General features: G+C 49.0%; 1 protein-coding gene across 2 annotated transcripts; it reads left to right on the top strand.

The window, feature by feature from the left end:
• Positions 1 to 4,766: 4,766 nt before the first annotated feature.
• Positions 4,767 to 10,987, top strand: OCSTAMP (osteoclast stimulatory transmembrane protein). 2 transcript variants are annotated; one of them, XM_061437826.1, is made up of 4 exons: positions 4,782 to 4,924; positions 6,791 to 6,894; positions 7,736 to 8,741; positions 10,537 to 10,987. In XM_061437826.1, exons 2-4 carry the CDS (start codon positions 6,890 to 6,892, stop codon positions 10,900 to 10,902), a joined length of 1,377 nt encoding a protein of 458 aa, XP_061293810.1. In that variant the 5' UTR covers positions 4,782 to 4,924; positions 6,791 to 6,889; the 3' UTR covers positions 10,903 to 10,987. The 2 variants fall into 2 exon arrangements, with proteins under 2 accessions (XP_061293809.1, XP_061293810.1); XM_061437825.1 differs by lacking the exon at positions 6,791 to 6,894 and having other exon boundaries at positions 4,767 to 4,924.
• The last annotated feature ends 3,790 nt before the right edge of the window (positions 10,988 to 14,777 follow it).

Genomic DNA, 14,777 nt, shown 5'->3' with positions numbered 1-14,777 from the left:
AGGCCTGGGCTTGGGAGTCCAAAACATCAATTTTAATGCATTCTACTGGCCAAAGCAGGTCACAGGGTATTGTGACTGTGCTGCTAAGTACAGTTATCATCTTGATTTTACACACTTCCATCAGCCTTTTTGGAGAAGGAAATGGCAACCCACTCCAGTATTCTTGCTTGGAGAATCCCACAGACAAAGGAGCCTGGTGGGCTGCAGTCCATGGGGTCGCAAAGAGTCGGACACGACTGAGCGACTAACACATACACAAACATTGGTCAAAGCAGGTCACAGGGTTAGCCTGGTTCAATGGGAGGGAAATAACTTCGCTCCTTGATGGGAGGCATGTCACCCACAAACAGGAGAGAAGATGGCTGGCCACCAACTTTGGAAGCCTTCCATCACGGCACTCAAGAGAAAACTGAGTGAAAGATACAAATAGGCCGTTCTGAAAAAGGATGTGAAAGTGGCCAGCAGGTTTCTAAAGAGATGCTCAAATCGCTTGTAATCAGATATGTGCGAGTTAAACCAAGACTCAACAATGCATCCATCAGACTAGCAAAAACTAGAGAAGTAGACAGTGAGTGATGGTGAAATGGGAAGACACAGAAACCCTCATGTTCTGTTGGCAAGACAGCGGACTATCATTGTCATCCTGGCAAGCACCTTGGCAGTAATCAGGAAGATCCACCATCGGCATTGCCTGTGGCCCATCCGATTCTTGGGCTTATATCCCAGCAAAATCACCCCTGGATCCCTGAAGAGATAATATAGGAGGATATTTGTGCCAGTGTTGTTTGAGGTACCAAGGAGCTGGAGGCCACCACTGGAGAATGGGGGGTTATTTCATGCTGGGGAAACATGGCCACAGGTGGAAGTGAGGAAATGTGGAGTGATAGAGAGGAAATGGACAGATTTCAGCATGTACATCAAATGGAAGAGCAGAGTCATGTGGGCAGAGGAATGGAAACCCTGATGGGAAAAGGAAGGGAGGGGAATAAAAATCATTGAGTCGGAGTTCAGTGAACTGCACTGGACACCTGGCTCCACCCATATCATCTGTATGACCTTAAGCAAATCCTTGTCTGTTTGGACTTTGGTTTCCCCATCTGAGAGATGGGCATCATAGTCAGGGTCTCAAAAAGAGATGGTAAACACATAAAGTAGCTCATATGAGGAGATTTTAGTAGAAGGTCTAGTTGCAAGGTATGAGCAGATGGTTGCTTATGGAAACCACAAGAAAAAGCACAGACCCTGGTGGTGATGGGAGGTAGGACCAGCCATGGAGAAGCACCTTCCAGCCCTGGGGCTCAAGGACAGATGCTGACCTGGAGCTGGAAACTTTAGTCCAGGGGCATATCCAGTCCTTGGTGACCCCATAGGGAGGTAGCCACCCTGGATCTCCCTCCTCCCCTTTCTCTCCCAGCTCTCCTGGGGCTCCCCAACCCAGCTACATTGGTGGGGGTTCTCCAGAACCAACAAGATGCATATATATGGAAAGAGTTGCAGTTCGAGTCTAAAGGGAGTCAGGGGATGTCAGTCCTTTGTTCTATGCAGGCCTTCAACTGATTAGATGAGGCCCACCACACAAGGTAGAGCAATCTGCTCTATTCAAACTCCATTGGTTTAAATGTAGAATCTCATCTGGAAACACTTTCACAGAAAGACCTGGAATAATATTTGACCAAATATCTGGATACTGTGGCCCAACCAAGTTGACACATAAAATTTACTATCACACCAACAGAAGCCAGAACGCAAGGGGATCCTTTGGTGGATCTCATCCAGGTCCTCCATACATTTTTATATTGACTGCATGTTGAAAGGATAATACTTTGGATGTAATAGGTTGAATAAAATATTTTATTAATTTCAGTTTTGTATGACTATTAGAAATCTTTTAATTATGTGTGTGACTCACATCATTTCTCTTGGCTAGCATGGCCGACTTGATAAGAATCTAGCCACCTCTCTACCTTCTCAAGCCAACGGGATGGATGGTGGCAACATACTATACCCGCAAGCTGTAAAACTCAATGACTCTGATATTCTATGGACTTCTGATTATGATTCTAGACCTGAAGACTTACCACTTCCTCTTTCTGTTCTGTCTTATGGCTCTGAATCCTCTACCCAGAAATTCCCCTCAACAAAGTTCATTCTATTTTTGATGATTCAGAGACTCCTTCCGGATATTGTGGGCCTGAACTCAGACTGCTGCTGCTGCTGCTGCTAAATTGCTTCAGTTGTGTCTGACTCTGTGCGACCCCACAGACAGAAGCCCACCAGATTCCCCCGTCCCTGTGATTCTCCAGGCAAGAACACTAGAGTGGGTTGCCATTTCCTTCTCCAATGCATGAAAGTGAAAAGTGAAAGTGAAGTCGCTCAGTTGTGTCTGACTCTTCTCGACCCCGTGGACTGCAGCCTACCAGGCTCCTCTGTCCGTGGGATTTTTCAGGCAAGAGTACTGGAGTGGGGTGCCATTGCCTTCTCCGAACTCAGACTAGCACTTATATAGGCAGAATTGACTGCCTATGTTTGCTGAAAAAAAGCCAAAAACATCTTCTGCCCCTTCCCTACCTTTGCTCCCATCCTCCCAGATTTTATGCATCCACTAGAGGCCCTGGAGAGATGACCAACATGGTTTTTAACCAATCAGCTCTTTGATACCAGTGTGAGAACTAAGCAAATGATGATGTCTTCCCAAGACTCTCCCTTCCAACCACCACAAGGATCTGAAGTTTCCTTTGTGATGAGGCCCAGGCCAGGGCTCTGGTCCAGTGGGCACCGCAGAGGCCTGTACAATCTGATATGAGAAGCCTGGGACTCACTCAGGCCAAGCTGTTAGCCCAGGTTGAAAGGAACAGGCCTGGAAAGTTTATATGTTGTTTACTGGACCCTGTACATACATTATCACATTGAATTCTCAACCCTAAGAAGTAGGAACCAGTATTCTCTTCATAGCAGAATATATTAGAGTTCAGAGAGGGACAGAGCCTTTCCCAAGGTCACACAGCACATTAAGTGGCACAGCTGGCATCTCAGGGCAGGTCTACGGCCTCCAGCCCAGGGCCCCTGCAGCAGAGAAACAGAGAGACAGCTCCCTGCACCGGTCCACTGGGGTTTCCTGCAGAGCCTGTGATCCAGTGGCCCTCATGCGGGCCCACAGACCTACCAAGATTGGCCTGCACATGGTCTTTCATTTTTTAAAAAATGCTAGCTTTTAAGTCGGGGGACTGTCACATAAAAATGGGAATGAGTGGCATCTTTGGAAAAACTAGCCACTCTGGTAATGTTGGGCCTCATTTTCAAGGGGCTTCAACCCTCTGTTCAGGGAGCAGAGTAGAAGCTACACTTTTCGAAGGGTCTCCACGTGGCAGCTCACCACTCGTTCCACCTGGCTCACCCTGCTCCTTACCTGGCAGGTGCCTGCATTTCCTGCTCTTGATCTACTCTGGGTCCCCAGTTCTTGGCAGACTTGACAGTGGCCCAGCTTCCTAGGTTGTGATCCAGAAAGGGTGTTATGCCCTCTGAGGGCTGCAGGTGTCTCATCCCAATTGTGTGACTATGAGAATGTCACTTCCCTCATCTGAGCCGTGGGACGCCCTCCCTCAGGCCTGAGCAGTGACCCAGCCGATGTCCTTAGAAGGGAAATGACAGGGAGTTTGGAATGTCGCCTAGGTGTGCCCCCTGCACCAGTCTGTCCTGCAGGGTGGGGCGCTGGGGGCTCAGGAGAGGCCTCCAGAGGCAGATGGTCCTGCTGGCAGTGATGGGCACAGAGACCCTGGGTTGGGTGAGGGGCAGGGGAAGGGTGTCTACTTTCCAGAGAGAGATTGGCTTTCAGAAAGGCCTGGAAGTGTACCTGCAGGGCAGTGACTGCAGTAGAGCCCACACACAGGGAATTCATGCTGAATGCCTGCTCTTGCCAGGGCCGGATGCATCCCAAGGTCAATGTGAATCTTGTGAATTCTTCCCTCCCCACCAGTAGGGCCCAGGGGCTGACCAGGAAATTCTGGAGCAAGACTACTGACTATAAATTGTGGCTCTAGCTATTACTAGCTAAGCAGCTGGGTTGAGAGAGTTAAGTCTCTGGATCAATTTTCTGAACTGAAGAATGGAAATAACAGCATTATTGGGAGAAGCAATTCTGTGGGCACGAATAGAAGCTACTTAGGAGTATGCCTCACCCTTAGCAAGTGCTCAATAAATGCTAACTGTTCTTATAAGCACTCTCTTTTAAGAGGAGGAAACTGAGACAGAGAGGTGAGGTCACTTGCCCAAGGCCACACAGCTGGGGGGGAGGGTGGTGGCAGCGGGACAGAGCTGTGATTCAAAGCCAGGTCCACGTTGGAATAAAGATAGGAAGGGAGCTGAGAGAGGGTCCAGAGCCACTGATGTTGAAAGAGTCATAGCAGAGGTCCAGTGGTCTCCTGTGGGTTTCCACCCTCTAAGAGTTAGGGACCAGGCTCCTCTGGGGGCACATACTGTTCAGTGGGAGGGAAAGGAGCAGCTGAGCTGAGATCTATCCCCAGCACCACCATCAAAGAGCTGCATGGCTTCCCTGAGCCTCAGTTTCCTCTTCTGTGAAATGGGACTAATTCTACCTTCCTGATATCAGGTTTAGTAGTGTTGCTTGTAAAAGACCATTTCTCTCCTCCCACACCTTCCACCAGCTCCTGCCGGCCAGAAGAGGATGAGGCAGCTTGCCCAACCCCCTGGGAGGTGGACCCAGGCAGGGCGGGACAAGGCCCTCAGGAGCACTTGATTAAGGGCAGAAAAGCAGAAGTGACAGGGTTTCCCAAGTCCTGGAGGACGCAATTCCCCCCCACTTCCCCTCCACCTGCCATCGCTGCCTGAGCCCGCCTGCCCACATCTGCTGCTGTTCAGGAAGCATGAGGCCCCCCGGGGGAACGCTTGAACACCTCGTCAGGACCGGGTAGGTCTGGGGACTTTGGACACTGGGGGCCACAGCCAAGAAAACAGTCAACGAGCCTGATGGGCATGAGTCTAGGTCTCAAGGTCTGCCGTTCCCTGGCAGTGTGAGCTCGGGAAATCTTCACCTCCATAAGCCTCACTTTTCTAAGCTGTGAAATGGGAGTAATAATAATGTCTGTGAGACTGTCATGAGAACTGAATGAGAAAATGCATGCTTACTGCTTGCCATCGTGCTTGGCTCAGAGTAAACACCCAGTGAATGGCAGCTGATTCCTTATCCTTTACAACAGTCAATGCACACCGTAGTACACAATATGACTTAGAACCGGTTTTCCGTTCCAATATCATTTAAATTATTAGCTATCATTTTAACAGCTATCATGTTCTGAATATGAATTATACAATAGAAAGCTTAATCCCAAATTAAAATGCCATCGGGGGCTGGGAAGACCGTAATTCATCATCTCTAACCTCAAGTGGGTCCTCAACGCTGCCCAGCATGTATATAACTTCTCTAGTTCATTTACTCGCTGACTCTCCTGGATAAATATTTTACACCTTCTTGTCCATCTTCAACTTCCATCATCTCTTCCAGCATTCTCACCCTCAATGCTGATCTGGCTTCCTGCTATCCTGAACAAACAGAAACAAACATGTAACAGTCTACAAATACTTACGGAGCGCCCACTATACACCAGACACTATTCTAGGTACTTGGTGTATATCAGTGATCAAAAGAGACCAAGTCCCTATATTGGTGAAACTGATGCTCTCATGATAGATCATGGCTGACATGGTACTTGCTATGTGCCAGACACAAAATGACCCTGTGAGGTACCACTTAGGTTGTACCATTTTACAGATGAGAAAACTAAGGCATGTAGAAGTTAAGAAACTTATCCAAGGTCACACAGACGGTGAGTGGTGAAGTGGGGATTTGAACCCAAGCAGTCTGGAGGTCACACACTTAACTATTGCTCTGTTCTGTGTGGATCGGATGATGCTGATACATACGCACCTACACCTTGCCTGTCCATTCGTCATCACCTGTACCCATGTTCTCTGCCATCCTACCTACTACTGAGGATGAAAGGCCCCTGCTCCTTTCTAAGACCAGCCCTAGCTTCCATGTCCTGCCACCCACTGAAGGATATTACTCCAGGGACCTGCCCCTTCATCACTGTCTCCACTCTTGATTGGATCCTCCATCTGCCAACATGCTAGACTTTCTCTAACTTAAATGAACTTGGTCCCACATCAGCTACTATAGCATTTCTCAGCACCTTTACTGCACAAATGACCTGAAACCGCCGTCTGCACTTATGTCTCATGTTCTTCTCCGTCCAGTCTTCAAGCTGCCCTTGTCCACATCACCAGTGACCTCCAGGTGCTAAATCCAATGGTCATTGCTCAGTCCTCATCTTTCTTGACCAACCAGCAGCACTTGGCACATTGGATCACCCCCTTCTTGAAACACTCACTGACTTGGCTTCCCAAGCCCCACTTGGCCTGGTTCTCAGTCTTCTTTGCTCTCATCTCTTCCCTCGGCGCTCTCTCCTTCCTGGCTACACACAGTCTTAAAGAATTTCATCTTCCCCATCTTTAAAGACCATCTATCAGTCCATGACTCCCAACTTTCTATCTCCCGCCTGGTCTCTCCTCTGAATTCCAGACTGTGTTTTCAATCACACGGCAGTTCCGCCAAATGGCTGAATCGGTGTCTCAGTTTCCCCTCTGCTCCCTCCACTCAAGCCTGTTTCAACCACAGGTTTCCTGTCTCAGGAAACATCACGTTAAGGCTTTCAGCTGATCAGACACAGACCTCCCTGCCATGCTGACTCCCCCGTTCTTTCTCTCCCACCCACAGCCAATCAGTCTGCCAGTCCTGTTGGTTCTTCCAACAAAACGTATCCAGAACCCGGCTCTCCTTACTATTCCTCTGTTATCACGCTTCAGAGGAAGCTCTATGAGGTCAGAAATTCTCTTCTGTTTTATTCATTCCTGTTTCTCCAATGAGTAGCACATAGTAACTGCTTAACAAATGTTTGTCAAATGAATAAATAAGAGTATAATAAAGGAGAAATTTTCCTCAGATCAGCTGGTCCACTCTCCCCATCCTCTAAATTATAGAGGAGACACTGAAGTCTATAAAGAAGGAATGTCTGGGGTCACACAGTGAGCTGACCAAAACTATGACATCAAGTGAAATAGCACCTCTCCCTGGGACTCCCTTGATGGCTCAGATGGTAAAGAATCTGCCTGCAATGTGGGAGACCTGGGTTCGATCCCTGAGTCAGGAAGATCCCCTGGAGAAGGGAATGGCTACCCACTTCAGTATTCTTGCCTGGAGAATTCCATAGACAGAGGAGCCTGGTGGGGCTATATACTCCATGGGGTTGCAAAGAACTGGACACGACTGAGTGACTAACACACCCAGCATCTCTCCCTATTTCTCTCTTGTGCATTTTCTCTTTTATCTGTGCTTCTCTCCCCATGACTCTTTCATTCCCCTGCACCAGTTGCCCTCACAAGACATAAACAGCCCAGATACACATCCTCAGTAATCTGGGTTCTTTTCCTGATAACTCAGTGAGAATAGTCCTGGGGAAGGCTCTGATTGGCTCAGCTTGGGTCATGTGGGTTTGGGGTGGGTTACTCTGATTGGCCCACCAGTTGGGAGGTGTGCCCACCTCTGTAGCTAAGGGGGTGGAGCCTGTTAACAGTTGAAGAGTTTTTAAGACAAGGACCCCTGGGGAAACAGGCAACCCTCCAACCCTCCTGATAGAGGTTCCCCCGACTTACCTTAATGCAGGTGGAGATATTGGTACCTGGGGCTCCGCAAGGCCCTTGCCCTGCTGCAGGCCACCTGGATTACCTACTCCCAGCCCGTCCCAGCCAGTTGTGGCCAGCTGCTGACCCAGATCCTCCTGTGTGGTTCCCTGGCCCTTGCTGCCGCGAGTCTGACCTACTGCTGGCTGGCGTCCTCGCTGCTTTATCCTCTCGGGCCCTCGGCCGTGGTGGCCACTGTCTGCGGCCTCCTGGCCTTCCTGGGGCTGGTCCTGGTGCCCCCCGCCCGCTGCCTGTTTGCGCTCAGTGTGCCCACGCTGGGCACAGAGCAGGGCCGCCGGCTTCTCCTGTCCTGGAGCACCGCCACCCTGACCATCGCCGTGGTGCCCAACATCCTGGCCAACCTGCGTGCCACTGGGCAGGTGCTGAGGTGCGTCACGGAGGGCTCCTTGGAGAGTCTGCTCAACACCACTCACTGGCTGCAGACAGCATCCCAGGCCCTGAACCCTGACGGCCAGGCGGGCAGCCAAGGCCTGACGCTCCAGGCCCAGGGCGACAGTGCTGCTGCCTTCCGGCTCCACGTGCTCAGGGTCACCCAGCAGGTCCTGGAGGACTTCTCTGGCCTGGAGTCCTCGGCCCGGGTGGTAGCACTGGGGACCCAGAGGGTGGTCACTGGGCTCTTTATGCTGGGCCTCCTGCTGGACTCGGCCTGGTACCTCTACCGCTACCTGACCGACCTGCGGTTTGATAACATCTATGCCACCCGGCAGCTGACTCAGCGGCTGGCAGAGGTCGGGGCCACCCACCTGACGGCCTTCCCTCCAGCCTGGCTGCTCTGGGCAGCCCAGCCGAGGCTGTCCCAGGCGGAACTGCTGAGTTGTCTGGTGAGGCTGGGGCTGTTCACCCTGCTCCTGATGGCCATGGCGGTGACGGTGGCCATGGATTACGTGGCCTTCCTCCTGGCGCAGGCAGCCGTGGACTGGGCTCGGGAGCTGCCCGCTGTGCCCGTCACGCTCACCATCAAATACAATGTAAGTGTTGTGACCGGAAGGTTTGAACAGAGTCATTTCCTTGAGGGAAACGATTGCTGCTGTTGTTTAGTCGTTCAGTCGTGTCGGACTGTTTGCGACCCTGTGGATTGTAGCACCCCCCACCCCCAGGCTCCTCTGTCTATGGGATTCTCCAGGCAAGAATACTGGAGTGGGTTGCCATTTCCTTCTCCAGGGGATCTTCCTGACCCAGGGATTGAACCTGCATCTCCTGCATTGCAGACAGACTCTTTACCATCTGAGCCATCAGGGAAGCCTAAGGGAAAGGATAGGGTTTGTTAAACCCTTGACTCATAATGGAATTTTACTTGCCCGCAGGTCTTTGTCCTTGGGTAAGCATGAGATCCAGAGGCTTTGGCAGATGAACGCGTTTAATTCTCAGGACAGACTAAAGCAGTGGGTTCTGTTTTTACCCCTATCACTCTGGATACTGATACCCAGAGACATTCACAATTCACATTGCCCCCCAGAGTCACTCCTCACATGTGACAGCATGTCCCAGCCTCATTTTTCTCATGTGTACAAACTGGATCAGTCCTCCTTACCCTACAAGATTACCATGAGCCTTAAAAAGTGGTGGTCTCTGCAAGTATCTAGTAGGCTCCATGCCACATAGGAGATGTTTAATAAATAGTGGCTATTATTAATAGCTCACATCTATAGATAATAGACTAGAGGTGACCTTACCAATGGTCAAGATCAGGAGTCCACCAACAATAGCCACAGGCCAATTCTGCCAGCTTGCTGTGTTTGTAAATTGAGTTTTATTGGACTCAAATTAGCCATGTACATGTATTGTCTATGCCTGCTCTACGAAGTTGAGTATCTGCAAGAGGGATTGTATGACCTGCCAAGCCTGAAATATTTACTATTTTAATAGTGATATATAAAATACCATCTATTTACTATTGGAAAAATTTACTATCTCATCTAGTTTTGTGATTTTTAACCTTCTTTGGCCACAATCCTTTTCTTTTTAATGGTAAGATCTCACACAGAAGTCCATTGTGTAAAACATGCCAAAGTATCAGACTCTGAGCTAAGAATATTCATAGTTAATATTTATTGAGTACTTATTCTGCATGGGTTTCCCAGGTGGCACTCGTGGTAAAGAACCCACTTGCCAATGCAGGAAACATAAGAGATGTGAGTTTGTTCCCTGGGTCGGGAAGATCCCCTGGAGGAGGGCACAGCAACCCACTCCAGTATTCTTGCCTGGAAAATTCCATGGACAGAGGATTCTGGTGGGCTACAGTCCACAGGGTCGCAAAAGAATCAGACATGACTGAGCATGCACATACGTATTAATAGAAGCAGGACATTGGGACCCACCCTAGCTGGGACCGATCCCTCGATGGGCTGCATGTAACTCTCAATGTGACCTTAGGTTTCCATCTTTTAAATGAGGCTCTTGATAGAATCAACCTCATACAACTGTGTTTATTTGATGGATTAGAACGTCTGAAGTATTCACTAAAGGCTCAGAGGAGAGAAAAATGCCTGTAGGCATGAATTGGCTTTCTCTAAAGCATTCTCTGCAGAGTAATAATAATAAAAAATAGCATTTGGCCGGTGCTTGTCATTCAGCAAAAAGCCTGTTTCTGATTCCTGATCTCATTCGGCCCTCCTCAAGCTCAGGAAGTAGGGGTTACTTCCGCGCCCACTTTGCAGACATGCGGGCAGGCAAAGTTGGACCCGTCCAGCCCAGAAGCATCTGTTTGTGGGGGAGGGGATGGCCGGGGTGTCTGCTGACTTGACCTTTCCCTCCTTTCTGAAGGCTGCGTACACCATCCTGGGCTTCCTCCCCTTCCTCTTCAACCGGCCACCTCTGGAGAACCCCTACCTCTCTGCCCACAACTCCTTCCAGTGGGAGCTGCGCTTCACTGCCCCAGGCTGCCCGCTGCTGCCCGCCCGGCGCCCGCACACAGCTGCGCCCCTGGCTGCAGGCGCCTTGCAGCTCGCAGCTTGCTCCACGGTCCTCCTGGAGACCTACGCCCGCCGCTTGCGGCACAGCATCGCCGCCTCCTTCTTCAGGACCCAGGAGGCCAAGAGGGTCTGCCACCTTCATGCCCGCCTCCAGCGAAGATATGACAGGCACCGAGGCCAGCCGGCGCAGCCGCAAGACGCTTCCTCCTGCTCCTGACCCCCAGGCCGGGCAGCTAGAGCCCAGCACAGGTAGACAGACCTGCTGGACGCCTGGAAGGACACGGAGCAGTGAGACTGAGGGGAAAGAGCTTTGGCGTCACCCAGACCTGAGTTGTAACCTTGGTCCCTCTGCTGCCTCCCTGTGTAACCTTGGGTAGATTGCTTCCCCTCGCTGAGCCTTGGTTTCTGAAACTGAATAAGGACTGCATAGCAACAATTAATGTGACCTGCTTTGCACATGGAAATGTAGTAAGGATGGAATGAGACAGTGGGCAGCAAAGGCCTGGATAAACAGAAAAGGATAATGCACAGTGTGGACAAGCTTCCTCTGGGCAAGTCAGGGGGCATCCGTCCAGGTTGCTGTCCCCCGTAGTTGGAGACTTTGCACCCTGATTATGTCTGAAATGCCCCTGAAACTTATCTGTATGTTCCTGAATCCTCTGGACTTATTTATAGTCATTAAAATTTTCTCAGTTTTATAAATACATTGTATTTATTAAACTCTAAATTAGATTGTTATTCCTTTCCTTCCAGTTCCTTCAGGGGTTTCCAACCTAGGGTTGCCAAGTTTTGCAAATAAATGTACAGGATACCTGGTTCAATTTGAATTTTGGATAAACACCAAAACAGGTTTTGTATAAGTACATCCTGAAGATACTTACATGAGACCCATATTTGTTGTTTATCTGAAATTCAAATTGATGGGTAATTGTAGTTCATGGCCACTTCATCCCTATCGAAATTATAATACCGTCGCAACTCCTTACCCTGTGGGCTTGGTACTCCCTGTCTTTCCCTCTAGGTTATTTTCTGCCCTTCTCTCACCTGCTCTCTTTCCCAGGCATCTGACCTTTAGTGATTCTGTCATTCCCTTGACCTCTGACCTCTGGTTGGGCTCAGCCAACAGCATGTGCTGGCAGGAGGTCTAACGTGGGAGCAGGGAGAGAGGTCAGGATGTTAGTCCGGGAGACCTCCTGGCAGAGGCCCATGTTCCCACTCTGGGTGACCCCTGTCCCGTGGCTGCAGTTCCTGTGGTGTTCCCAGAGGTACCAGTCTACCAGGTACAGGTCTGTGGGGGCGTCCCCATCCTTCCCTTCAACAAGTCCCCGCCTCTCTGTGTCTTCATTAAACTCTCCTAAGTTATCCCTTTGAGATCTCTTTCCTGCCTGGGTTACAAATTCTTAACCGAGTCAGGCTCTCCCTCGCTTGTATGGGCTTAAGCTCCCCAGAGGCTGGCTTGCACCTCAGGGTGATGCTCTTGCTATTCCCACATCCTGGAACACTTTTCCTTCAAACACGGCCGGCTTCTTTGCATCACTGGGACATTAGCTCAAATATCACCTCCTCAGAGAAGCCTTCCCTGACTATTCTACCTAAAACTGTCCCATCCCACCTATCACAGGAGTTCTCCTCTATCACAGGAGTCAGCAAGCTCCAATCTGTGGGCCAGATCAGGCTTGTTTCCATGAATAGGTTTTCTTGGACTTTTGATACACTTATTTAAGTAGTCTCTGACTTCCTTTGCTATGATGGGAAATATGAGTAGTTCAGACATGGTGTAGGAAATCTGAAATATTTATCATCTGGCTCTTTAAATAAAATGGTTGCTGACCCCTAATCTTTCATATCAAATTGTTCCATCATCTTTATACATAACTCTACCAATATCCTTTATTGTCTTACATATGCATTTGTATATTTAGCTCTCTCCTTTGTTTGTTTACTTTCTGGTGTGTTTCATGACATGCGCACAGGCATGCAAACTCCATGCTATCTGTCTGGTCTTCCACAGTTTTCCTAGCATCTCAAGCAGAAGCTGAGCAAGGGCTCAGTAATGATTACCTAAACAGCCAGATATCTGGTGGTAGAATGTTTTAAAATACTTGCTTATTCACTTATTTGGCTGCACTGGGTCTTAGGTGCATGCGGGATCTTTAGTTGAGGTATGTGGGAGCTAGTTCCCTGCAGCGATCGAAGCTGGGCCACCCGCCTTGGGAGCTCGGAGTCTTAGCCACTGGACCACCAGGGAAGTCCCAGGAGGTAGAATTGCATTCTCTCTGGTCTCAGCTCCTTCCTGAAGATCTGGGGCTTGCAGGAGGGGATGGTCAGGCTCTGGAAGCAGGCTGAGTTTGTGGCCAAAGGGGAAGATGCTAAGCAGTAAGAGCACATCCCAAGCCAAGTGTTTCTACTTGAACAGCCAGTATGTTTGGGAGAATCACCTCAGACTCCAGCCATCAGCTTTGCATGCCAAGGCCAGCTCCCTCAGGACCAAGCATGTGGTAGACAGAATAACGCCCCCCAAAGCGGTCCATGCCCTAATCCTCAAAACTTGTGAGTATGTTACCTGACATGGCCAAAGGGGTTTTGCAGATGTGACTGTCAAGGGTCTTGAAATGGGGAGATTATCCTGAAATATCGTGTGCGGGGGAAGGCAATGTCATCACAATGTCCTCGTAAGAGGGAGAAGGAAGGAGAGAGTCGAAAAGAGGGGACATGATGACCAGAGCAGAGGTTTGGGTGATTTTGTTGTGAGGAAGGAGCCGTGAACCAAGGAGTGTGGGCAGCCTCTGGTCCCAAGCTGGCAGAGTAGGAGAAAGCAGGGCTGTGGGGTCCCCAGGGCCAAGCACTCCTCTCTCCCCTGATGCCCTCTGCTCCCCTCCAAATTCTGGCTAGAGTGGATCTGGGGGGCACATAAATCCTGATTAAGTATCATAAAGCCGTGAGTTGTCTTTTGTTGTTGTTTATAACAATAGCAATTTAAAAAACAAAATAGGAGTTTGCAATCTTTTCATCATCACTCCTAAACATCGAAAAAAAGTTTTCTGAGTCAGTTTCTAGGTCTTCCTTTGTGTGCAATCTGAGTAATGGGTAGATAAGGTCACATACACACTCCTGTATTCAAAGTGGATAACCAACCAGAACCTATTGTATAGCACGTGGAACTCTATTCAGTGTTATGTGCCAATCTGGATGGGAGTTGGGTGTGGTTACATGTATATGTCTGACTTCAAAGCTGGCTTAAAACTCAACATTCCAAAAACTAAGATCATGGCATCCCCTCATAGCAAATAGATGGAAAAACAATGGAAACAGTGAGAGACTTTATTTTCTTGGGCTCCAAATCACTGCAGATGATGACTGCAGCCATGAAATTAAAAGATGCTTGCTCCTTCGAAGAAAAACCATGACCAACCTAGACAGCATATTAAAAAACAGAGACATTACTTTGTGAACAAAGGTCTGTCTCATCAAAGCTATGGTTTTTCCAGTAGTCATGTATGGATGTGAGAGTTGGACCATAAACAAAGCTGAGCACTGAAGAATTGATGTTTTTGAACTGTGGTGTTGGAGAAGACTCTTGAGTGTTTCTTGGACTGCAAGGAGATCAAACCAGTCAGTCGTAAAGGAAATCAGTCCTGAATATTCATCGGAAGGACTGATGCTGAGGCTGAAACTCCAATACTTTGGCCACCTGATGTGAAGAACTGAATCATTGGAAAAGACCCTGATGCTAGGAAAGAGTGAAGGCAGGAGGAGAAGGGGACCACAGAGGATGAGATGGTTGGATGGCATCACCAACTTGATGGACATGAGTTTGAGTGTACTCTGGGAGTTGGTGATGGACAGGGAGGCCTGGTGTGCTGCAGTCCGTGGGGTTGCAAAGAGTCAGACATGAATTGAACTGATTCCCTAATACAAAATTAAAAGTTTGAAGTTTGGAAAAAAAAGAAGAAATACGAAACTAATTTGATCTAATTTGAAAAGAACTAATGTGACCTGAACTGGGTGCCCTCTCAGTTAGGGTTTGATTACAGATTAAAGAAAATTCCTTAGATATTTTAAGCCAGGAGATATTTAACACAGGGAATGAGT

This window comes from Bos javanicus, chromosome 13 (assembly GCF_032452875.1).
Source record: "Bos javanicus breed banteng chromosome 13, ARS-OSU_banteng_1.0, whole genome shotgun sequence".
Classification (NCBI taxonomy): Eukaryota; Metazoa; Chordata; class Mammalia; order Artiodactyla; family Bovidae; genus Bos; species Bos javanicus.
The sequence above is the reverse complement of the archived record's forward strand: the minus strand, read 5'-3'. Positions and strand labels throughout refer to the sequence as shown.